Source organism: Myotis nattereri (genome assembly GCF_964212035.1).
Source record: "Myotis nattereri genome assembly, chromosome: 15".
Taxonomy (NCBI): domain Eukaryota; kingdom Metazoa; phylum Chordata; class Mammalia; order Chiroptera; family Vespertilionidae; genus Myotis; species Myotis nattereri.
This window is the reverse complement of record NC_138090.1, coordinates 2826157-2850724: the sequence shown is the minus strand read 5'-3', so window position 1 is coordinate 2850724 and position 24568 is coordinate 2826157. Positions and strand designations below refer to the sequence as shown.

The window sequence follows — 24568 nt, the reverse complement described above, 5'->3', positions numbered from 1 at the left end:
GGCCCCGGGAGACAGGCGACTGTGAAAGCAGAACCTCAAAAAGACCCGCAATGGTTCCTGTTCGTCCAGACTCTGGGGCTAGAATCTGAAGACTCTGGCTGTGCTGAGAGCTGTGCGTCAGTGAGAGCAAGACAAGGTGCCGCCACCGTGTAAACAAGGAGACACCCGCACGCGCGCCCTCTCCCACGCTCGGCCCGACCGCCGTCCGGAAGGAGACGCCAGGACTGCCCAGCGCCCTCCCGGGACAGAGGCTGTCCGGCCCTTCCCTGGGGTTATGTCTGTGCCCTTTCAGCTCGGAATGATGTGACAGCACCAACCACTCCGAGTGCAATGACACTGTTAGAAGAGCGACTCGGGATTCTGCGGGGCCCAGCCCCGAGACAGGGACGAGTGTTAGTGAACCCGAGTGGACGCTTACGGCCTTGGCTGGGCGGGGGGGGGTCGTCAGGACCCACCCACTGGGTCAGGTGCTGAACGCGGGGTCACGGTACAGCTCCTAGTGAAACGGCCCCCAGTAAACGCAGGTGCTTCGCCCAAAGGCCCCCCTGGCGTGTGAGTGGTTAGGGGACGGGCTGAGGCCTGCGGGGCCAGTGACAGCCCCATTGCTGGGCTGTGGGCAGGCGGCCAGAACCTTCGCCACCGCACAGAGAACCTGAGCTGCGCCCCAAACAGGCGCCCCGTCCACCCACCACGACAAGGCAGGCAGGACCTGTGCGCCTGCTGACAGCGGTCGGAGTGACATCCACCCCGGGGAACCCACATCGCATACAGAAATGTGAGTGTCTGCTTCATCATCCGCGTTGTTTCTACGCTTACAACCCAACAGGCAAAGCATGCACCCCAGGGACAGGCCCACCCCCGAAGGCGCCGTGCACTCACCTGGTGGGTAAGTACAGGCCCGTTTTGAAGCTCCCAAATATCTGGACCTGAAACAGAAACGACAGTAGGTTCCACGCCATCAGCTGAGCCACCAGCCACGGAGAAAGGCCGGTGTCTGCTGCCCTCTGCTGGCGCCTCTGAGCACTGCAGCGGGTTCTCCCCCCACACGCTCCAGGGAGCACAGGCAGTCCCTGCCCCCAAGACACAGTCCCTGCCCCCGGGACACTGGAGGGAGCGTGGCCGCAGGAGGAAGACGTGGAGCTCAGGTTGGGGTCGCGACCTCAGCATCCTGACATGTGGAGGTCATTCTTGGTGGGGGGGCTGTCCTGGGCACTGTGGGGTGTGAGCAGCACCCCTGGTCTGCGCCCACCATCTGCCAGGAGCACTCACCAGTCATGAGAATGAAAACTGTCTCCCACCCACAATGCCAAATGCCTCCCAGGGGGCACATGCCCCCCCCCCCCCCACAGAGAGCCACTGACTCAGGCCGACAGGAGAAGCCATGGGGCGGCAGCAGCTGCTCAGTGAAGTCTGCGTGTCCTCTCCTCTCCTCTCCTCTCCTCTCCTCTCCCACCACCTACAGCCCCTCATTTACCAATCGGAAAAACAAAAAACAAAAAAAAAGGCCCCTTCGCCACCCAGGACAGAGCCTAAGAAAAGCTACATAACACAGGAACGGAGCCTAACGCGGGCCCTTAGGACACACAATCGTACAACAGACCCTCAAGGGAGCCCTGAAAGTGCAGCTGACTCAGTGCGGGAACAAAAACCGCAATAAGCAGAGGCAGCCCTGGGCCTCGCTGTGCGCACTGGGGGGCTGTGCGGGGAGCCGGGTGGAGGTAGGAGCACAGAGAACAGCCTGCGGGGAGGGGGGGAGACAGACGCTGGCATCGGCCTGAGAACATGATCCCCAGACGACAGGAGCCGTTCCTCCGCCCTCCTTCCCTCTAAACGACACTGTTCATCTGCAGGCTGGAGCCACGTGGCGCTGACACGCCTCGGGCAGCAGAGCACACAGGCGTGCCCTCCTCACACCGCCTCCTGCGATGCCTCTGCCAGGCCCACCAGCCCGAGGGCCGGCCTGGAGCAGCCGACCCCATGACCCTGTGCTAACGACTCGGGAGCCCCGTGCTAAAGGCTGAAGGAAACTCCTGGCTGCAGATGCCGGCAGCTGCCCCGGAGGCCACGGTGACCAGCCCACACGTCCCCCGCCCCCGCCGGGCAGTGCTCACGTCAGCGCTGGGCCAGAGCTCCTTAATGACGCTCTCGATCCTGTTCACCACCTCCATCCGCATCTTCTCCTCCTCCGGCCTCGGCGACATGTACTCGTAGAAGTCGCTGATCTCCTCGTGCAGGCTGGGAAGAAAGGCAGACGGTCACACGGGCGGCCCAGCCTCAGGAAGCCACGGCCTTAAACAGCCTCATCTAATCAAGTCTGGTCACTCCGCTGATGACGTATCCTCAATCGCTACCTTAATTTTAACGCTGCAACTCATGCTGAGCTAAAATGGGAATGTATAGAACTTAATCAAAAATAGCAAAATAATTCCACAAAAGACGAAAGTCCAAGGAGTCCCGCTGGCATGCTGACAGCGGCAGCCGGAGACCCTGAGCAACCACTGCAGGAACCCGGAGGTCGGCCGGGCAGCCCTGACCCCGGGGAGGTCGGCCGGGCGGCCCTGACCCCGGGGAGGTCGGCCGGGCGGCCCTGACCCCGGGGAGGTCGGCCGGGCGGCCCTGACCGGGACAGAGAGGGACCCAAGCCCCGGACAGGACGTTTGGGACGCATGTGGCGGTTCTGCTCGCCTCGGGCTCGCCCTTCCTGGGGACACACCGATGGGCTGCCTGGAAGCGCCAGGCGACGTTCTGGAAGAGCACCTTAATCCGCCGGCACCTCCTCCGGGAGCCTGAGGCCGGAGTGCGGACTGGCCTCGTGTGCCGCCGGCCCGACGGTCGGGGCAGCACTGGCCCAGAGCAAGCCCAGTGCGCCTGAGTGACCTCTTCAGGAGGCCCTCCGCTGGGTTTTTACAAGGAAACTGGCCCATGCACACGCACACGCGCACACGCACACGCCTGCACTCCCGTGTTTCCTCTGCCAAGAGACCGCTCTGCCTCGGTGCCACTCAAACGCAGTGAGTCCCATCGAAAGGCCACGTCTTCTTCCCAACCCCGTTCCTTCTCCGGGGGCCCCCCTCCCGGGGTCACTGCTTCCCCTACATAATCTGCGGCGTTTCCCTGCGGCATCCTTCCTCATCCTCTGGAGCTAACGGGTCTCCAAATCCTATCCCCTCCCCCCACCCTCCAAAAACCCCAAACCCACTTCCAAACCAGGCCCTGCCCCCTTAGGGCTCCCATCCGCCTCCCTAGGCCAAGCCGGCAGCCCCACAGGGTCTCCGTGGGTGCCAATCTGGGCACCTGCCAACTCCCTCTCAGCATGCCTACCTGCGGCCTCCACCACAGTCCAGAGCAGCGCCCGCGCCCCTGCAGCCCTGGGCCCGGAACCCCTTCCCACGAGCCTTCCGCTCACACGTCCCCAGGGCTCCCGGGTACGACTCCGACGTCCCCAGGGCTCCTGGCCACTCCGCTGGCCCTCCTCCTGCCTAGCGGTCAGCACAGCCGACCGCGCGCTCACCGGCCTCCCCACTCAGACACCCCTCTCCTGGCTCAGCCCTGTCCCCAGCCCCAGCGCAGCCCAGGGACGCTCTCCCTCGTTCACCCGTGTGCCCACGCCCACGCCCACGTGGTCATACAGGAGACCGGCATACGTGTGCCTGGTCATACGGTGAGCTCGGCACCAGGGTCCAAGGAGATGGGGGCTCACACTGTGGGGGAACGACAGAACCGGAACGGAGGGCAGGGTGGCCCGAGGGCGACAGACGTCCTAGAAGGTGAGGACGCAACCACACTTCTCAGAAACACGTCTCCCCATGCACAGCACCGTGTGCACATGGAACTGGTCCACAGCCGAGGGGTGCAGGCCTTCCCAGGACGCAATGCCTCCTGTCTGCCTGGTGAAGTCGGCACATGTGCCAACGTCCTACAGCGCTGACCAGGAGCGTCAAAGCTAAAAAGAAAAGAAACGTACTTACCCTGCCCCCCCCCCCCCCAATTCTCACTATATCTTAAGATGTAAAAAACAAGGGAGAGAGAAGATGCGGCTGGCAGTGTACAGTGACGGAACAGGGAAAGGAGCCTCCATATCCGACTCCCGCAGCTGCTGGGCACTGGCAACCGTGGTCACGGCTGAAGAACGAATGTCACACTGTGTCCCCCTCCTGGGTGCGGGCCTGGCAGGAGGCACGGAGGATGAGTCCACGGGGTGAAGTTTTCCTTCCTTTTGCCTTTTAAGCGCGGCCCTCAGACCCGCTTTCCTGGAAATTAGAGCGTCCTTTACACGCCAGCGCCTCCATCCACGGACACGGATCCCTGGGTTTTGGGAGGACGGTTCTCGTTGGATTTCCGTCCCTCCCCCTCTCCTGCTATGAGAGAGCGGAACCTGCTGGCTTCTTCCCCCCGCGTCCTCCTTTGCCCCCTGACCCTGCCCCCACGTCTAAGCAACGGTGAGGTGACGGGAAAGAGAGAAGAGGCAAGAGGCTGTCCCTGGGAGCGCTTTCTCTAACTCGGTCATTAATGCTCTCCCTTCAGGAAAAACTCGAACTCCCCCAGCTCCCTGCGCGGATCTGACCAAATCTGGAAACAGTTGGGAATCTCAAGGAATAACCGACAGTTTTCCCTAAGACCAGCTCTCTCCAGAGAAAAGCTCAGTTAACAAACTCAGCCCCCAAGCGGGAGCCCTCAGCATTTGCAGAGGAAAAGCACAAATAAACACGGTGGCCCCTCTCCCGACCTCCAGGCCCAGGGCCACGGAGAAGGTCATTCACAGGAGCCTGCTCCATGCTGAGCTCTAACAACGAAGGCGCCTGTGTTCCACCCGCACAGTTCTAACACCAAATCTAACACCAAACAGGGTCCGTAATTTACGTTTCACCGACTTGTTTATCTCTGGGGGAGGCGGGGTTAAGACCAGCGAGGCTCTGGACATACACAAGTCACTGAATGCCTTCCCCGGCGGCCACGTGCTGGCGAAGGGGCCCAGAACCATCCGGCACCTCGCCTCCAGGCCCCGCCGCGCCCCCCGGGGAAGCCAGGTCCCGCAGGTCAGAAGTGACTCTGCTTAATAACCATGCACATCGGGGAAGGCAAACTCCCGACATGCACGTAGCATCTCCGGAGGCGGGAACCAGGAGCAAGGCCAACGGGGAGAGAGCTGTTGAGATCTCCTGGGCAAGTGCTGGTGTTGGCTGTGGAATCTTTAAAAGCTTCGGTGAAAAACGCAAGGACAGGCTGATTCACAACGAATTCACTCACAGATGCCACAAACATAACGCAAACAAACCCAGCGGACTTTACGAGGTCCTGTATCCCTTCAAAACTAACCACCACAAAACAAACTCCGAGAGAGATGGGAACCTGCAGCCGTTTGGAAAAGCGCGCAGGAACAGAGCAACCAAACACACCAGTCACCTGAGGCAGCGAGCAGCCGTGAGACCCCACGCCTGGCTCCGCCACTCCACCCCGAGGGCCCTTTCAATTAGCCACTGGGTGGAACTGAAGCATAAAGCCTACTGGGAATTCATTTAAAAAACATTTTAAAGTAAGTATTGTTTATTAAATTTATTGGATCAACATTAGTTAAGTTTTTATTCTTACTTTTTGTTGTGCTGGTCATTTTCTTTTTGGTTCACTGGCATTCTTTATATATTACTAGAGGCTTGGTGCCCGAATTCGTGCATAGGTGGGGTCCCTAGGCCTGGCCAGCGACCAGGGCCGATAGGGGCCTGCTGGCCTGGGGGAGGGACAGGGGAAGAGACGGGGGAGGTTGGCCAGCTGGTGGGAGGGACTATGGGAGGTTGGCCAGCCAGCTGGGTGGGGGGCAGGGGAGCAGGAGGGCAGGGGGGAGGGACCGCAGGAGATTGGCTGGCCATGGGAGGGACCAGAGGAGGTTGGCTGGCCATGGGAGGTTGGCTGTGGGAGCGCACTGACCACCAGGGGGCAGCTCCTACACTAAGCATCTGCTCCTGGTGGTCAGTGCACGACACAGCAACTGGTCGACCAGTCATTCCGGTCATTCGGTCGTAAGGTTGCTTAGGCTTTTATATATATAGATGGGTATTAACCTTTTGTCATAGAGACATATGGCAAATACCCTTTCCTGTTTGTCTTTCCATTTTGTGAGGTTTTTTCAATGCGTATAGACTGTTTATTTGCGTGGACTTATGCCTATGACTTTGCGAAAAGGAGCAGACGGCTGTGGTAAATGAATGTACTGGTAACAAGAAAGGGCAGCTCAGCTGCCCCTGCAGAGGGGGGTGCATTAGGGAGTGTGGGGGGCGGTACCTGCAAGGCCACGCCCACCTACAGGAGGCGCTGCCACTTAATGCCACCTGCGTCGGAATGGGCGCCCTGTGCTGCGCGCGCCCCCTTCCTCCTGTGGTATCATTTTTATTTTAAAATTCTGACATAAACGTCAAAAGATGAGCTGAACAAGAGAAACAGTACAGCAAACCGTCCTGTGCAGTTGTTAGCCATCAGCCCGCCGTCTCTGCGTTAGGTCTCCCTTTCCAGTTTCAAAGCTTTTCGCCCTGAGGTTAGGGAAGTATCTGACTATCAGAGAATGAGGAGACAAGCCGCAGCCTCGAGAAACTATCCACAAAACCCACAACCTGATAAGGAACAGGTATAGAAATATCCTCTCAACAAAACCACCCAAAAACTCGGCAAAAGACCTACACAGGCACCTCACACACACACTCACAAAAACAGATGGCAAACAAGCACATGAAAACATGCCTGGCATCACGTGTCACCAGGGAACTGCAATTAAACCACTGCACGCCTATCCCAACGGCCAAAACCCAGATCACTCCCTGACTGCCGGGAGCACGTGGAGCCGCAGGAGTCCACACACACACACACACACACACACACACACACACACACCCCGCGCGGGAGGGCAGCGTGGGCAGCCACGCGGGAGGGCGGCTGGCGGCTTCTTACAAAACTGAACACTCATATCGTCCGGTCCAGCAACCACGCTCCTGGGTGCTGACGAGTGAGCTGGGGACGTGTCCACACAGAACCCGCCGAGGTGACCACAGCTTTTCTCATCCTGCCAGGCCCTGAGCAGCCACGGGGTCCTTCAGCAGGTGGATCAACCGGCAGCCGGACAACGTGGACCAGCCGGTGCTGAGAAGGATGAGTGACCGGAGCCGGGGTGCACGGAGGCGCCTCACCTGCGTGTTACTAAACGCAGGAAGCTGACCGAAGAGGCTACACGGACGGTGCGACTCCAACTCATTCGGGAAAAGGCAAGACGATGCGGAGACGGTAAAGGGGTGAGTGTGCGCAGAGCTGGGGGGGAGGGGGCAGGGGCGCAGCGGGACTGCCCTGTAGACACACAGGGGTGCGTCGTCACACGTTATCCAACCCACGAGACGCACACCACCAGGAGCTCAGGACCCGGCAGCAAAGGTGGCCCCGTGGGAAGGGACGAGCCTCTCCATCTGCCACTCAACTTGCCGCGAACCTCAAACGGCTCAAAAACTAGAGTCTATTTACAAAATCCAACGTGTTTCTCTGGGGACTTTTCCTTTTATTGAGCTATCACTCACTCGTAACTTTTCAAACAGCTGCTCAGTGTCCAGCGCCCTTTATTTTTTTTTGAAAAGACATTTTATTATTATTTTACTATATAACATAGTAGTGAATATATCTGATTGCATTTTCTCACATGGCAAATGAGAACAGGACAGCATTTTACTGAAAACCTCAGTATCATCTGTCTTGTGGAGGACTCCGTTTCCTGCGACGCCTATGACACTGACCACAAGGACACCAACGGTGCGCAGTGGCAGAGAGCACCTTGCTAAGCCGTTCTATCGCGGGTCCGGCTCCAGGTGTTCATCTTTTCCTTCTAATCTGGTTCTCGGGATGTGATCCTGTTTCTCCATAATTCTGCACAGGGCCTGGCCGAGGGACAGGCTTGGTGTGTTCACACGGAATACCCACGGGAGGATGGTAGCAAACTTGCGTCCAGCCTTCAGATCTCAAAGCAAGTTCTACTTTGCAGTTACCGTCAGCTGGAAGAGAAGAGTACGTGGATTTATGACAAACACAGTATAAAGCTCCATTCTGGATTGGAAATAATGTTTCAAAATAGTTGTTCGATATCGCCCATTTCACTGCTGATACGGCCACGGTGAATCAAGATGCTTTATCAGGTGGGATGGAAAAACATTTGAAGAGAAAATGCTTTTAAAATTCGCTTCTAGGCAGACCTATTTTCACCCTGACGTCTGCTCACCGCGAGCCCGCCATCTTGCCTCCCAGCGCCCTTTACTGATGGAGAAAAGGGCGCTCCAGCCCGTCCCGTGGCCTGGCCCCTGGCCCCTCCCCCAGCACCTCTGTGGGGAGCCAGCCCTGTCCCTGCCGTCCGTCCGGTCCGTCCGGTGAGGTGCCGGGGAGGCTGCGGTTCTGGATGGAGCAGGCGTGGGACACCCCGTCGGTGTCACCCCATGGCCATGGCCCAGGGCGGGCACACGGCCCGCAGCCCGCGGGGCGGCTTCCTGAGGACGGCGCACCGACACTCCGCAAGGTCGTTCTCTTCTTTGGCCTCGAGCTGTACAAACAGAAGCGCGGGGTCTCCACAGCTGCACCCCCTTTTCCTCCAGCTGCAGGAGGGAAGCCCTGGCAACAGGGGAGGCGGGAGCCGGCCCGGGGAACGCGGCACGTCCAGGAGCCCCGGGTGCTGAGCCGCCCGGGAGCCGCTGCGCGACGGGCACCCCGGCACCGGGCAACATAAAGGCCTTCGCCTGGGTTTTGCTTAAACCAAGAGGATTTCCTTCCTCCTGCCCTTCAAAGCCCCGATTCACACGCAGCCTCGGTGCCGCATTCAACTCGGGGCGTGGGTCTGTCGCGGGCTTTCTTTTCGGATCTGCTGCCGTTCTGAATATTCTAGGGCTCAGGTCACCTGGCGAAATTCTTGTGTAAATCGATAAGCAGCTGATCATACAAAACCAGTCCTCCCCCGAACTCATCTCGAGCGTGTTTTCAAAAACGTCCTTGGCTGCTCCTGCCTGCTGACGCCTCTCCCTCAGAAGCAGGTTCACTGGTTTGTGAGGACGGCATTCCCACGCTGCTCCAGTCTTCCGTGCTCCCTGTGGCTTTCCTTCCTCTTCCCACGTCTGGCTTGCTTTTCAATCATTTGGGGGTTTTGATGCTCCAGTGAGTGAAACCCTGTTCCCTTCTTACACGTGTTCTGTCGTGTAGAAAAGCTGGTGGCGTTTGTGTGTGTTTATAACCAACCAGACAGGCTTCCAGCCCAACCATGACCAGGCCGACCAGCCGGCGCGCAGCCGCGTCCTGCCCGACGGGCACCGGGCGCTGCCAGCTTTGCGGTGCCCCGTGCACACTGGATGGCTGGCCACGCTTCATCAGGCGATGGGCGGGTCTGCACGGTCCTCGTCCGCTAGAGGCGGACGCTAACAGACATATGTCACGTAGGCTTGTCTCAGTCAAGTCACTGTCACCAGCATCTCTTCTGCTTTCGCCAGGACAAGGAACATGGTGGTTTCTTCCTTCCGTGGCGACAATGAGGACGAGGATGAGGATTAAAATAAAAGCGACAACTCAGAGGATGTGCCCCGTCTCCAGCTCCCACAAACAAGCCACGACGTTCATCGTGACAACAGAAAGGACGAAAGCCAAACAGCAGACCACCTTCATGTTAATCAACCGCCCCCTCCCCGCCCCCTGGTTCCAAACCGGAGAAGCTTTCCTCACAAACCACGAAGCAGAAACCACGCCTGACACTTCCACGGGGCAGCCACGCTGACCACAGAAAGACAGAGCACTTAGAGCATGGATTACACAACCCCCGGCCGCACATGTATGTTGTGTAAGCCTCAGACCAGATCGTTAGTAGTAAATGCCCGGCGCACCTGCCACTACCTTTCCCGTCTGCGTGCGCTGCGCGGAGGAGCCTCTGCCGACCCCCACGCAGGCGCCTGGCCCGGCTGCTCTTTCTAATGGGCTCCCACGCAGGCAGCCCCTGCTCACTCACCGACCGCTGCCGGCTCCACGCATTCAGCCCCAGCCCTGAGGCCAGGGAAAGCTGTGAAGCCCCGGGGACACACTAGGAGATCAGACAGCCCCCCAAATTAGTGTATACACACACACACACACTCACCCGGGAGCACCCCAGCCACCCCTTCTCCTCCGGCTGCGGGGGGAAGCCCTGGCAGTGAGATGCAGGCTACAGATCACCACTGAGGACGCCTGAGGCCTGCGCCCAGGGGAGCAGCGTGGAAAGCAGATGGCCGCGCCCCATGGAGGTGCCACAGGAAAGGGAAGGAGAAGCCCGTGGGCTCGCTGGCGCGGCGTGGCCGTCCAGGGCACCAAGGGCTGCCGGTCAGATCGCTGGTCACACAGCCGGTCACATGGCCGGTCACACAGCCAGTTACACGGCCGGTTACATGGCTGGTCACACGGCCGGTTACACTGCCAGTCACACCGCGGTGGGGGCACGAGAGGCGGCCAGTCTGTGTTCTGCTTGCACACTGGAGTTCCTCTCTCTCCCTCCCCCTCTCTCCATCTCCCTTCCTCTATCTCTAAAAATCAATAAAAATTATTTTTTTTAAAAGAAAAAACAAGCTCCTCCCCCCGAAACTGGAATGTCAGCATCTCCTTCGAATTGTTCCAACTGGACATCACAGGAACCAAGTCATGTGAGTCACACATGGAGCCGGGTCTCAGCGAAGTGGCGGACACATCCCAGCCCATCGTTCCCTGTGGGGACTTTCACATTGTGCTTTCATTTCAGTATCACCCCGAAAACACCCGCAGAAGCCTGTCCTGCTCACCCCGCGCCTCCCTGGGAAGGGGAGCCGCCCGGGATTCCCAGCCCCCGTGTCTGCTCCCGCCACACCACCGCCCAACGGGACCGGGACGGGTCTGCACTCCTCAGGCGCAGCCAGCCCTGACAGGTGCACAGCGCACACCCGCAAGTTCGGAGGGTTTCCGAGTGGAGGAGGTGGGGAGAGAACTGAGTGGGCACGTGGCGGAGCAAGAAAGGCACTTGGAATGCGCTCGCGACAGACACCACGGCTGGCATAGCGAGCTCACACTGGCAGCGGTTTGACTGGACTGAGTCATCTGTCCCTTAACACTCATTTCCACTTTTATTGGTTTTGTCATTTTATATGAATTTAACTTGTTAGTTCGTTTTGTTTTTATAGTCTTTGAGGATAAGCATGTTATACTTGTGTGCATTCTCACGTTCTATTAAGAACAATTTCAGCGACAGTGCTGAGAGCAGCCAAAGGGGAAGGACAACCTTGGACCAATGGGGCCGGGGAAACTGGACATCCACACAGAGCAATGACCCGGGACCCCTACCTCACACCACATACAGGACCCCTACCTCACACTACATACAGGACCCCTACCTCACACCACACACAGAAGTCAACCCAGGATGGAGCAAAGACCCAACCTTACCAACTAAAGCTGGAAACACGAAAAGAAACGCGGCGGAGTCGGCAGGGAACTTGGCATTTGGCAGGGCCGGATATGATATCACAAGCACAGGCAACAGCAACAAAAAAAGGTAGCTTGGACTTTGTCAAAATTGAAAACTTTCATGTCCCAAAGGACACTATCAATAAAGGGAAGATGAAACCAACAGAGTGGGAGAAAATACTTGCAAATCACATATCTGATAAAGGGTTACTATCCAAAATATCTGAAGAACTCCTACAATTTAACAACAACAACAAAATAATACACCACACAAAAATGGGCAAAAGAATTGACATTTCTCCAAAGAAGATACACAGATAACCAATATGTACAAGAAAAGATAGTCAACCTCGTTAGGCATCAGAGAAATGCCCATCAAAACCACGAGATGCCATTTCAACCCATTAGGACGGCTACGATTTTAAAAAAAAAGTGCTGGTGAGGATGCAGAAGGGCCAGCGCCCCCTGCCTCGCTGAGGGGATGTCAGATGATGTGGCCACAGCGGAACAGCTGGGCAGCCCTACAAAGGTTAAACAGTGTCACCATCTGACCCAGCAATGCCACCCCGAGGTGTAAACTCAAATTGCAACCAGAAATGCAGACACCTCTACACCAACACCCACAGCATTATTCACAACAGCCAGAAGGTGGCTACAACCCAAACTCCATCAGCAGGTAACTGCTGCCACCACAAAGCACAGTGAGAGGAGCAGGGGGGTCTGTAAGTCAGTCACAGGAAGACTGTGCAGCCAGGAAATGAATGACTTAGAAAAACCCAAACAAAGCAACTCGACACTTTAGTCATTTAGCACGTGGAGCAAGCTAACAAGCAAGTTGTTACCCTTTTAGAAAGACTGACAACAACCTTACCAGTGTGGCTCAATGGATAGAGCGTTGGCCTGAGGACTGAAGGGTCCCGGGTTCTGGTCAAGGGCACATGCCCTGGTGGCGGGCTCAATAACCACTAGGGGGCGTGCAAGAGACAGTTGATCAATGATTCTCTCTCATCATTGATGTTTCTATCCCTCCCTCTCCCTTCCCCTCTGAAATCAATAAAATATACTTTTTTTAAAAGAAATATTAAAACACTTATAGACCACATTCTGTTAGGACCCAAAGGGGACCTAGGAATCAAGGGTCACCACAACCTAGTCCGACAGTCCCAGTAGCTTCTCACATGTCACCAGGGGGTAAAATCTGCACAGCCCGTCCCAGCTCCCCGCCCCCCACCCCCCCCCCCCCGGGCACCGCTGGCTTCACAGGATGGTCTCCCAGCAGCCACAGGAGGTCACACACAAGCCCTTCCACCATCAACTTCCTCACCATGGGCACACGTGACCTGTCCTTCAGCTGCCCTTTGCCGAGGCCCTGCCTCGCTGCACAGCGGCACAGTCTGCACAGCGGCGGGCCGCCTCCGAGAAAACAGCCTCCCACTCGGCCGGCCGGCTGTGCACCTCGCCTTGCTGCTGGGCACGTGACTGACCCTCTGGCCAAGGACAAACACCAATGTCCTCACTCAATGTCACCAAGTCCACCGTTACCTCACCTTCAGATAAGGAAGTGATAAGCAGGAGGAGAGTTAGACACCAGCGCAGCAGTGCCACTCACAGGAGGACATTATGACTGACACATTTACACCCTCCGCACACACAGACACGCACCAACACACCCTCCGCACACACAGACACGCACCAACACACCCTCCGCACACACAGACACGCACCAACACACCCTCCGCACACACAGACACGCACCAACACACCCTCCGCACACACAGACACGCACCAACACACCCTCCGCACACACAGACACGCACCAACACACCCTCCGCACACACAGACACGCACCAACACACCCTCCGCACACAGAGACACGCACCAACACACCCTCCGCACACACAGACACGCACCAACACACCCTCCGCACACATAGACACGCACCAACACACCCAGGGGCAAACCTCACAGCCACTGCACCGAGACAACCATACGCACGGCGGTCAGACCTAACCTGCTGGGGGGGGGGGGGGGAGGGAGCGGAGAAGCCCTCAGCGAAGTTCCCCGCGTTCAGTGGTGACCATCAGGGTCTTTCCGGGAGCCTGGAAGAAGGGACCCTGCAATCCGGCGGGAAGGCCGCGCGGCCTGCTCCCGGCACGGGGTGCACAACAGAGACAGAAAGCCCCTCGGAGGCCCAGGGCAGGCAGCGCCGCGCAGGCCCTGGTGTTGGATGGAGGGAAGCGTATCTGCCCCTCCGATCGCTGCGCTTACCGGCCAGGCAGACCCGGGACAAGGCCGTGCAAAACGGCAGAAGCAGTGAGACCTCCCATGTGGATGGAAATTATTGTTTAAGGATCTTTTACAAAGACACAGACAAGAGTTGAGAGACTAACAAAGAGCTGACAGCTTATAATAAAGAGCTTCTCTGAAATGGCATGTTTGTGTTATTTTTGTAGTCAAGTTGATCAAAATTATAAGAAAAATGATTAAATGCACAACCTAAAGTTTCTAACACGATGACAGTAGGCAAGCACCAAGGAAATGCAGGACACATCACATTCTCTTGCTGTTTCTTGCTGTCTGACACAATTATTCTGGCAACCATTATCTGTTAATCATCCTCACATCACAAACCTAATTCAGCATTTCTGGCGAATGCGGCCCCGTCAGCACCCAGCACAGTGGCGCTGGGCAGCAGGCATTCAGGGGGCAAACCCAGAGCGGGCCCCGTCGCTGTGACGGTGACAAACAAAACCCGGACATGCGCTCTGCGATGCTGTGTTCCCACTCAATCATGTGCAAGTCCAGCAAATTCTCCCGAGCCCCCCTCCACCCACCACAGCTCGGAGGGGGTAACCTAGCATCCATCCCCACCCCGTGCCAGCGCTCACGGGGCCTGCGCACAGGAGGCACGTGCAGGCGTCCACGCGGTGCTGAGCAGGCCCACTGGAAACACCTTTGGGGTCTCTGATGGGAAATGGCTTAAAAAATGATGGTATGGCGCTGGCCGGTGTGGCTCAGTGGATAGAGCGATGGCCTGCAGTGATTCTCTCATCATTGATGTTTCTCTCTCTCTCCCCCTCTCTCCTCCTTTCTAAAATCAATGAAAATACATATTAATCTTTTTTTATTCTCCTCTCAGGAGGAAATAAATTCATGCCTTATTTACATAATTAAAATGAAGAAAAATGTCTGCATTGTAAACTGCCTGTGACTCACCTCATGTGCCATTAAGGAGTTCAAGTCCACACGCTCACAGGAATCTCACTGATGAAGGCCCGAAGACACACGGTCCTCGCGTTTAAACACAAACACGCTTCCCTCTCCAGCAATACAAACACTCCTCCTTGCTCACCAATAACAGATCCCTCACCACCCAAAAAACAAAACAAAAAAAGCACGTTCGGCACCAGACCACATTTCTAAAAAGTCTTAGACATAATCTCAAATTTCTTAATGAGCATTTTTACTTTTAATCCGCGCAGCTAGGGGATTCTGAACCTCTGCTTGAAAAGACCCTTTGAGCAGCACTTCTCAACCTGTGCTGCCTACGATTTTAAAAATATGATATGAGGGCCCCCCTCCCCCCCCCCAGACCTATAAGCCAGGATCTCAGGAGCAGCCGGGCTCCGGTCACTGGAGACTGCTTTTCACTCCCTCAGACGGAGACCCTGTTTGAAGTAACGGGCTGGAGAGATACCTGCCCAGCTCGCTAAGCAGAACACCACGACCTGCAGGGCTGTGGGGAGCAGGGCAGGCTGGGGGGCTGGGGGGAGCAGGGCAGGCTGGGGGCGCTGTGGGGAGCAGGGCAGGCTGGGGGGGCTGTGGGGAGCAGGGCAGGCTGGGGTGGGATGGACACCACCCCTGGGGTATCTGACACCCCAGGTGAGGCTGACAGGTACACAGGCCTATGAGAGACGAGCGCTAAGAACCTGCTTCCAGGTAAAGACAAAGTCACTTCACCAGCCATGACACGTGGTAAAGTCACTGAACCTGCCTGAGGTTCAAATTATCGATTAAAACAAATGGTGACGGCGCGTAGAGTCCCCAGAACTGACTTATGCTGCACAACTGGAGCTTGGCTCCACAACTTTGCAATTCTCCCCAAATGAAGCTCGCGCCCCCCCTAAACACTCCCATTCTCTAACCCTCCCCACCCCCACCCCACCCCCGCCCAGCCCCTGGCAACCACCAGTCTACTTCCTGTCTCTATGGCTTGGACTACTTCCGGGGACTCTCAGAAATACAATCATTCCACAGCTGTCTTTTGTGACTGGCTGTTTTTAACTCAGCAAGTCCTTAAGGTTTGTTCATGTTGTAGCATGTGTCGAATTTCCTTCCTTTTTAAGGCTGAGTAATATTCCACTATGTGTAGACACCGCATGGGTTGCTTCGTTCTGAATTTTTTAACCATATGTTATTTGGAAGTCACATTCAAGAGAGATATGTTTAAAAAAACACACCACACCACCCAGGCTGTGGCAGAGGCTTTTGCAGATGAATGCCCTGGCCCTTTGCAATCTACAATTACCTAACAAACTGCAGCTGGGTCAGAGAGACCCAGAACATCCAAAAGAAGGCCCAAGGCCCCACAGCAGCTTGCAGTGCTTCACAGCTGGGCCTCATCTCGGCACCTCCAAACCCCAAACAAAGAAGAGGAATCTGCAGATCTCTCCATGGCTCCTGCTGTGTAACCTCAGGCAGAGGCTAAATTAGCACCTCCTTAGAGATCCAGGAGCCAGTGTACCCAGTGGTCAGAGTGGGACCATCCAGATTACAACTCCTCAGATCCATAAAGGACACACTCAGGGAGCAGACTCAGTGAGCACCAAAGCCCCACTGAAGCAAGTCTTGCCCCAGAAGGGTGTCTCCAGCACAGAAGTTCTCCCACTGGAGACAGAGCTGATTCTCACAGCCAACTGGCCTGAAGGTCAATTCCTCCCAGTGATACCAACAACAATCAAGGCTTAACTACAACGAGACTGTGCACAAAGACCACAAGGGGGTGCACCAAGAGTGTCCTCCTCAGGTGATTGGGGAGGCTGAACCACTGGGCCCTAGAGGACACTTAGCACACAAAGCCACTCTACCAACACAGGGAAGCATAAAAAATGCGGAGACAAAGAAAAAGGACACAAATGACAGAAATGGAGGAAAGCAAACGACTGGATATAGAGTTCAAAACCACAGTTATAAGGTTTTTCAAGAATTTTCTAGAAACCACCGATAAATTTAGTGAGACCCTCAATAAGTCTAGTGAGACCCTCGAGGATATGAAAAAGGACCAACTAGAAATTAAGCACACACTGACTGAAATAAAGAATATTATACAGAGATCCAACAGCAGACTAGAGGATCACAAGAATCAAGTCAGCCCTAGCTGGTTTGGCTCCTGGATAGAGCATTGGCCTGGGGACTGAAGGGTCCCAGGTTCGATTCCAGTCAAGGGCATGTACCTTGGTTGTGGGCACATCCCCAGTAGGGGGTGTGCAGGAGGCAGCTGATCGACGCTTCTCTCTCATCAATGTTTCTAACTCTCTATCCCTCTCCCTTCCTCTCTGTAAAAAATCAATATATTTTTATAAAAAGAATCAAGTCAAAGATTTGAAGTACGAAGTAAAAAACACCCAACGGGAAAAGCAAAAAGAAAAAAGAATCCAAAAATATGAAGATAGTGTAAGGAGCCTATGGGACAACTTCAAGCGTACCAACATCTGAATTATGGGGGTGCCAGAAGAAGAGAGAGAGCAAGATATTGAAAACCTATTTGAAGAAATAACGACAGAAAACTTCCCCTACCTGGCAAAAGAAATAGACTTACAGGTCCAGGACGCGCAGAGAACCCCAAACAAAAGGAATCCAAAGAGGACCACACCAAGACACATCATAATTAAAATGCCAAGAGCAAAAGACAAAGAGAGAATCTTAAAAGCAGCAAGAGAAAGAAACTCAGTTACCTACAAGGGAGTACCCATACGACGGTCAGCTAATTTCTCAACTTTGCAGGCCAGAAGGGAGTGGCAAGAAATATTCAAAGTGATGAATGCCAAGAACCTACAACCAAGATTACTTTATCCAGCAAAGCTATCATTCAGAATTGAAGGTCAGATAAAGAGCTTCACAGATAAGAAAAAGCTAAAGGAGTTCATCACCACCAAACCAAGATTATATGAAATGCTGAAAGGTATCCTTTAAGAAGAGGAAGAAGAAGAAAAAGGTAAAGATCCAAATTATGAACAACAAATACACATCTATCAACAAGTGAATCTAAAAATCAAGTGAATAAATAATCTGATGAACAGAATAAACTGGTGATTATAATAGAATCAGGGGCATAGAAAGGGAGTGGACTGACTATTCTTGGGGGGAAAGGGGTGTGGGGGATGCGGGAAGAGACTGGACAAAAATCGTGCACCTAGGGATGAGGACAGTTGGGGGGATGGCAGAGGGTGGGGTGGGAACCGGGTGGAGGGGAGCTATGGGGGGAAAAAAGAGGAACTGTAATAATCTGAACAATAAAGATTTAAAAAAAACAACAAAAAAATCACATAAGCAGATTACAGTTCTACACCCTAACAAGACTAGACCTTAACAAATTTAAAAGAACAGAAACTATACAAAGTATGCTCTCAGAGCACAATAAGATTAAACTAGAAATTAGTAACAAAAAAGATAGCCAGGAAATCCCAAAATACAATATTTGGAGATTAATCACACAATACTTGGAGATTAAATAAAACATGGGCCCTAAACGAAGTCTCAAGAGATATTTCTAACTATATGAAAATGAAAATACAACTTATCAAAACTTAGGGGACACAGAGAAAGCAGAGGAAAATTTATAGTACTGAATGCAAACATTAGAAAAGAGAAGCCGAAGAAATCAATTATCGCCCTAGCCCAGTGGTTGGCAAACTCATTAGTCAATAGCCCCAATATCAACAGTACAACGATTAAAATTTCTTTTGAGAGCCAAATTTTTTAAACTTAAACCAGTGGTCGGCAAACCGCGGCTCTTTGGCCCCTTGAGTGTGGCTCTTCCACAAAATACCACGTGCGGGCGCACATACAGTGCGATTGAAACTTCGTGGCCCATGCGCAGAAGTCGGTTTTCGGTCTGGGCGAGTCTGTTTTGAAGAAGGGGCGTTAGAAGTGGGGGTGTCGGGAGACACGGCACAGGCGGGATCCGCAGCGTGGGGGAGGCGCTCCCGATTCACGCACGAGTTGAGGATGGGAGAGTTGGAAGGGGCCAACCTCAGCGAACGTACCTCAATCAGATTCAGGACGTTTTTAGCAAAGGCCAGCTTAGGAGTACCCTAATTAAGTTAATAACAATGTCCCTACCTATATAGTTTAAATCAGTGATCGGCAAACCCCGGCTCGCGAGCCAAATGTGGCTCTTTGGCCCCTTGAGTGTGGCTCTTCCACAAAATACCACGTGCGGGCGCGCATACAGTGGGATTGAAACTTCGTGGCCCATTGCACAGAAGTCGGTATTTTGTGGAAGAGCCACACTCAAGGGGCCAAAGAGCCGCATGTGGCTCGCGAGCCGCAGTTTGCCAACCACCGCCCTAGCCGGTTTGGCTTAGTGCAGCAGTTCTCAACCTGTGGGTCGCGACCCCTTTGGAGGTCGAACGGCCCTTTCACAGGGGTCGCCTAAGACCATCCTATATATCAGATATTTACATGACGATTCATAACAGCAGCAACATTACAGTTATGAAGTAGCAACGAAAATAATGTTATGGTTGGGTCACAACATGAGGAACTGTATTTAAAGGGCCAGAAGGTTGAGAACCATTGGCCTAGTGGATGGAGCATTAGCCTGTGGACTGAAGGGCCCAGGGTTCGATTCCGGTCAAGGGCACATGCCTGGGTTGCAGGCTCAGTCTCCAGTAAGGGGCATGCAGGAGGCAGCTGATCAATGATTCTCTCTCATCGTTGGTATTTCTACCTCTCCCTCTCCCTTCCTCTCTGAAATCAATAAAAAAATATATTTTTTAAAAATCAATTATCTAAGTTTCTACCTTAGGAAACTAAAAAAAGATGAACAAATTAAATTTAAAGTAGGACAAGTAAATAATTAAAATGAGAACAGAAATCAGTGAAAAGAAAAAATCAATAGAGAAAAATCAATGAAATTAAAAGCTGATTCCTTGAAAAGATCAATAAAATTGACAAACCTCTAGCCAAGATGAACTAAGAAAAAAAGGAAGGAGACACAAATTACTAATCTCAGAATGAAAGAAGGGCCATCACTCCTGAGCCCATGGACAGTCAGAGGACAATAAAGGCACATACGGGCGATTCTGTATGCCCACACAAACCCCTGCACACACGTCGATGGCAGCTTTAGTCATCGTTGTCCAAACTTAGAACAGTCAGGTCCTTCCGGAGGTGATGGGCTCATCCTTACACAGTACTCTCAGCATTTAGAAAAGCCCCTATGAAGCCAGGAAAGATACGAAGGAACCCTACATGCAGATCGCCTAGTGAAAATAGACAGTCTAAAAGGCCGCATGAACATTCTGGAAAATGCAGATGCTGGGACAGCTAGTTATTCACAAGCAAAAGAATGAAGATGGACGCCTACCTCACACCACACACAAAAATGAACTCAAAATGGGTCAATGATCGAATGTAAGAGCTAAAACTATAAAACTCTTAGAGGCAAACACGTGGATTAATTTCCGGGATCTTAGATTAGGCAATGGTATCTATGACATGACAGCTAAGGCACAAGCAACAGAAAAAAATAATAGGCGAACTGGAATCCGCTTACAGGAACTGCAATTTAGAGGAAAACAAGCAAACCTTCGTGCTTCAAAGGACACGCTCAGGAAAGTGGGGTGGAACGGGAGGGAATGTCTGCAAACCATCCATCTGGTACGGGGAGCATCATAGAAAGAACTCCTATAACTCAACAACGAAACTTTTAAAATGGTCCCAGGACTTCAATAGGTATTTCTCCAAAGATATACGTTTGCCCCTTACGCACAGGAAGATGGGCCGCCGTCATGAACGTCATGAGCCACAGGAAGATGCAGACAAAACCACACGGAGACTCCACTCCACACCCACGAGGGTGGCTGTCACCCAAAAGGCAGACAGTGAAAAGTGCGGGACGGGCGTGGAGGGCCTGGAGCCCTCGTCCACGGCGGGGAGGGGCGAAAAGTGTCACAGCCGCTGTCTGTGACCCAGCGATCCCACCCTCGGTATCCGCCCAACAGACATGGAAACACACGTCTACACAAAGACTTGCACACGAATGTGCGTAGCAGCATCAATAGCCAAAACGTAGAAACCCAAATGCCCATCACCTGTAAGTGGATAAGCGAAATGTGAGATATTCCTACAATGGAGTATCCGGCCATAAGGAGGATTAAGGACTGACACACGCTACCACATGCATGGACTTTGAAACGTTAAGTGAAAGAACTAGGCACAAAGGCTGTATATTATATGACTCAGTGTATATGAAATGTCCAGAACAGCAAATCTACAGAGACGACAAGTCTTTATGAGGCTGCCAAGGGCTAGGGAGTAGGGGCGGGGGTGATGAAACTGTTCTAGAATGAGATAGCTGTGTTGGTCACACAACCTTCTAAAACCACTTTAAAAGGGTGAATTGCAGCCCGGCCGGTGAACCAGGAGGTCACAGTTCAATTCCAGGTCAGGGCACATGCCCGGGTTGCATGCCACAGTTGGTCAGAGTTTGGTCCTGATACGCCAAGGCGGTGGGTTGGATCCCTGGGCAGGGCACACACAAGAACCAACCAATGAATGCATCAATAAGTGAAACAAAAAAATCAGTGTTTCTCTATCTCTTTCTAAATTCAATAAACTTTTTTAAAGTTTTTAATTCTTTCATCTTTTTTTAATTATTTAAGTTATTTTTTAATGGAGGTATAACTAACATATATCAGCTTCAGGTATATAACATATGGTTCCGTATTTGTCGATAGTGTGTTTTTCCATATGAACAACTGTAAACCCACTCTTGCCCAGCCCTGCACTGGGAAAAGATCCCCACAATAACTCCAGTGAACATCTGTCACCTACAGAGAGATTTCTTTTTCTTCTTATGAGAAATTGTAAGATTAACTCCCTTAGCCAATTTCAAATATGCAACAGAGTATGAGGTGCGGTCCCACGCTGTGCCCCACACCTCCAGGACTCATAACCAGAAGTCTGTACCTTTGGGCCCCCTTCACCCATTTCACCCCCCCAACTCCCACCACGCCCCACCCCTGGCAACCACTAATCTGCTGTCCGCATCTATACGGCACGCTGTCTGTGCTTAGATACCACATGAGTGAGGTCATGCAGGACTGACTCACTTCCCTCAGCATCACGCCCTCGAGGGCCACCGGGCTGTCACAAATGGCAGGCTGTCACTCTCTGTGGCTGGGCATCCTCCACTGCGTACGGCTTCACCACTCTATCCACTCACTCCCGCCAAGGCCCTCGCTGCTCAGGGCCATGTCTCAGCCACAATCAGCCGTATGCGGCGAACATGGGGGTGCAGATCCCTTCCAGTTAGTGTTTTCCTTCTCTTCAGATAAATACCCACGCGTGGGATTCGCTAAATAATATGGAAGTTTTATTTTTAAATTCTTGAGGACTCTCCATGCTGTTTTCCACAGTGGGTACACCAATCTACATTCCTGCCAACATGCACAAGCGTTCCATACGCTCCACAGCCTCACCCATAATTGCCATTTCTTGTCTTTTTTTATAATAGCCATTCCAACATGTGCGCGGTGGTATTTTAAAAAATTACTTAGCCCGGCAAGCGTGGCTCAGTGGTTGAGCATCGACCTTGGAACCAGGAGGTCATGGTTCGATTCCTGGTCAGGGCACGTGCCCGGGTTGTGGGCTGGATCCCCATTAGAGGGCGTGCGGGAGGCAGCCGATCCATGATTCTCTCTCATCGTTAATGTTTCTATCTTTCTCCCTCTCTCTTCCTCTCTGAAGTCAATAAGAATACATTTAAAAAAACATCATAAATATACCCACAGTAGGAATCCATATTGGCGAGAAGAACAAAGGATATAATGTATATATACATTGAAAAGTCTAAGAATACTGATACCAAAATGTTAATGGTAGTTATATCCTGGCCGTGGTATTATAGGGCCTATTTTTTCTTCCTTTGGTTTAGCTGTACTTTCTGGTTTCGGACAATGAGCATTTATTAGCGGCATGCGAGATACACGCTGACTTTAAAAACAAGCATATTCTAAGAAGCAGTGACTTCACACAAAGAAGAAAACGGAAGGTGAAGAGCTAACTCCCGGGACTGAAGACATGCAAACCCGACGCTCACCGCGGACCGAGCGCGGTGCTAAAGCCAAGCGATTGGAAAGGAGCTCTTACAGCTCCTCCACCCCAGCCCCAACGGACTCTCAGGCTCGTTTAAGCAGAAATTTGCAACACTCGACAGTGCCAAGCACAGTGTTATTTTGACAAAATCCAAGCAGTGACTGCACGGAGCTGCTCAGGGGGAAGCAAGAGCCCAGGGCCATCCCGGTGCAGAGAGCGCTCCCAGTGAAGTTTATTCTAGGACCGACCTGAAGATGGAAGCGTGTGCTCCACACGGTCTGGCAGCCTCGGTCAGATATAAACGTACAGAAAAGAGAACCACTCCCGCCGCCGAAAGCCACACGCCCCCGAGTCCACCCCCGAACAGAGGCGAGCCAGCAGACAGCGAAGTCTGCTCCGAGCCGGAGGACGGCCCCTCTGAAAGCAGCTCTGCAGTTCCCCGCTCACGTTTCCACTGGCAGCCACGCCCCGCTTCACACCAGCCACTGAAAAAGCGCCACGCAGAGAAACACTGTAAAATGCTTCACGGAAAAGAGAAAGAGTTAAAATGACTGTGAAGAGTCAAACCGAAATTTGGCCCTTTAAGTCCTGAGTTACACACACAACACAAATGGGTGCTTATAAAACTGGTGCAGTCGGGGTAAGGCTGTGGGTTGTAATGATGCCGATTTCCTGGTTCTGATATCAAACTGCAGTTATGTGAGATGTCACCATGGCACTAGGGGAGGGGAACATGGAATCTTGCTGTATATGTTTTATAAATTTGTGTGACTGTGTTTCAAAATAAAATGTAGCCCTAGCTGGTTTGGCTCAGTGGATATAACATCGACCTGCAGACCAAAGGGTCCCGGGTTCGATTCTGGTCAAGGGCACGTACCTCGGTTGCAGGCTCCTTCCCGGCCTGGGCCCTGGTTGGGGCTCGTGCAGGTTGCAACCCATCGATGTGTCTCTCTCACATCAATGTTTCTCTCTGTCTTTCCCTCTCTCGTCCACGCTCTCTAAAAATCAGTGGAAAACTACCCTTGAGTGAGGATAAAAGTAAGTAAGTAAATAAACAAACAAAATAAAATGTAAAAAATAAAACAAGTTGCCCTAACCCAGCCGTGGGCAAACTACGGCCCACGGGCCGGATCCAGCCCGTTTGAAATGAATAAAACTATTGAAAAAAAAGACCGTACCCTTTTATGTAATGATGTTTACTTTGAATTTATATTAGTTCACACAAACACTCCATCCATGCTTTTGTTCCAGCCCTCCGGTCCAGTTTAAGAACCCATTGTGGCCCTCGAGTCGAAAAGTTTGCCCACCCCTGCCCTAACCGCTTTGGCTCAGTGGATAGAGCTTCGGCATGCGGACTCAAGGGTCCCGGGTTCGATTCCGGTCAAGGGCATGTACCTTGGTTGCAGGCACATCCCCAGTAGGGGGTGTGCAGGAGGCAACTGATCGATGTTTCTCTCTCATCGATGTTTCTAACTCTCTATCTCTCTCCCTTCCTCTCTGTAAAAAATCAATAAAATATATTTTTTTAAATAATAAAAAACAATAAAACATGTAGTGAGCTATGCCTGAGAGTGTGAATGTCACACAGGGGGGTTTGCCGGCGCGGAGCCTAATGAAGGGGCGACATGGACGCCCTGAATCGCGCGCGCGGCTGGAGACACAGGGGTCTGCACACGGTCCCGGCCGCTTCCGCGGGCAGCAGGGCGCGAGTGGCGCCGAGGGAAGCTGCCAGAGCGGCAGGGCATCTCCCACGCACGCGGCCAGGACTGCTGCAGGCTTGAACGGGCAG

The 24568-nt window shown here is 53.2% G+C and overlaps 1 protein-coding gene across 3 annotated transcripts in view; it reads right to left on the bottom strand.

Moving 5' to 3' along the window:
• TENT4B (terminal nucleotidyltransferase 4B) overlaps positions 1-24568 on the bottom strand; it is a gene marked incomplete at its 5' end in the record, with an annotated part of 41913 nt that overhangs the window by 11097 nt on the left and 6248 nt on the right. For all 3 annotated transcript variants that reach the window (XM_081108005.1, XM_081108006.1, XM_081108007.1), the window contains 2 exons: positions 880-926; positions 2112-2235. In XM_081108005.1, coding sequence (XP_080964131.1) covers positions 880-926; positions 2112-2235 — 171 coding nt within the window. The remainder of the gene's footprint in view (positions 1-879; positions 927-2111; positions 2236-24568) is intronic.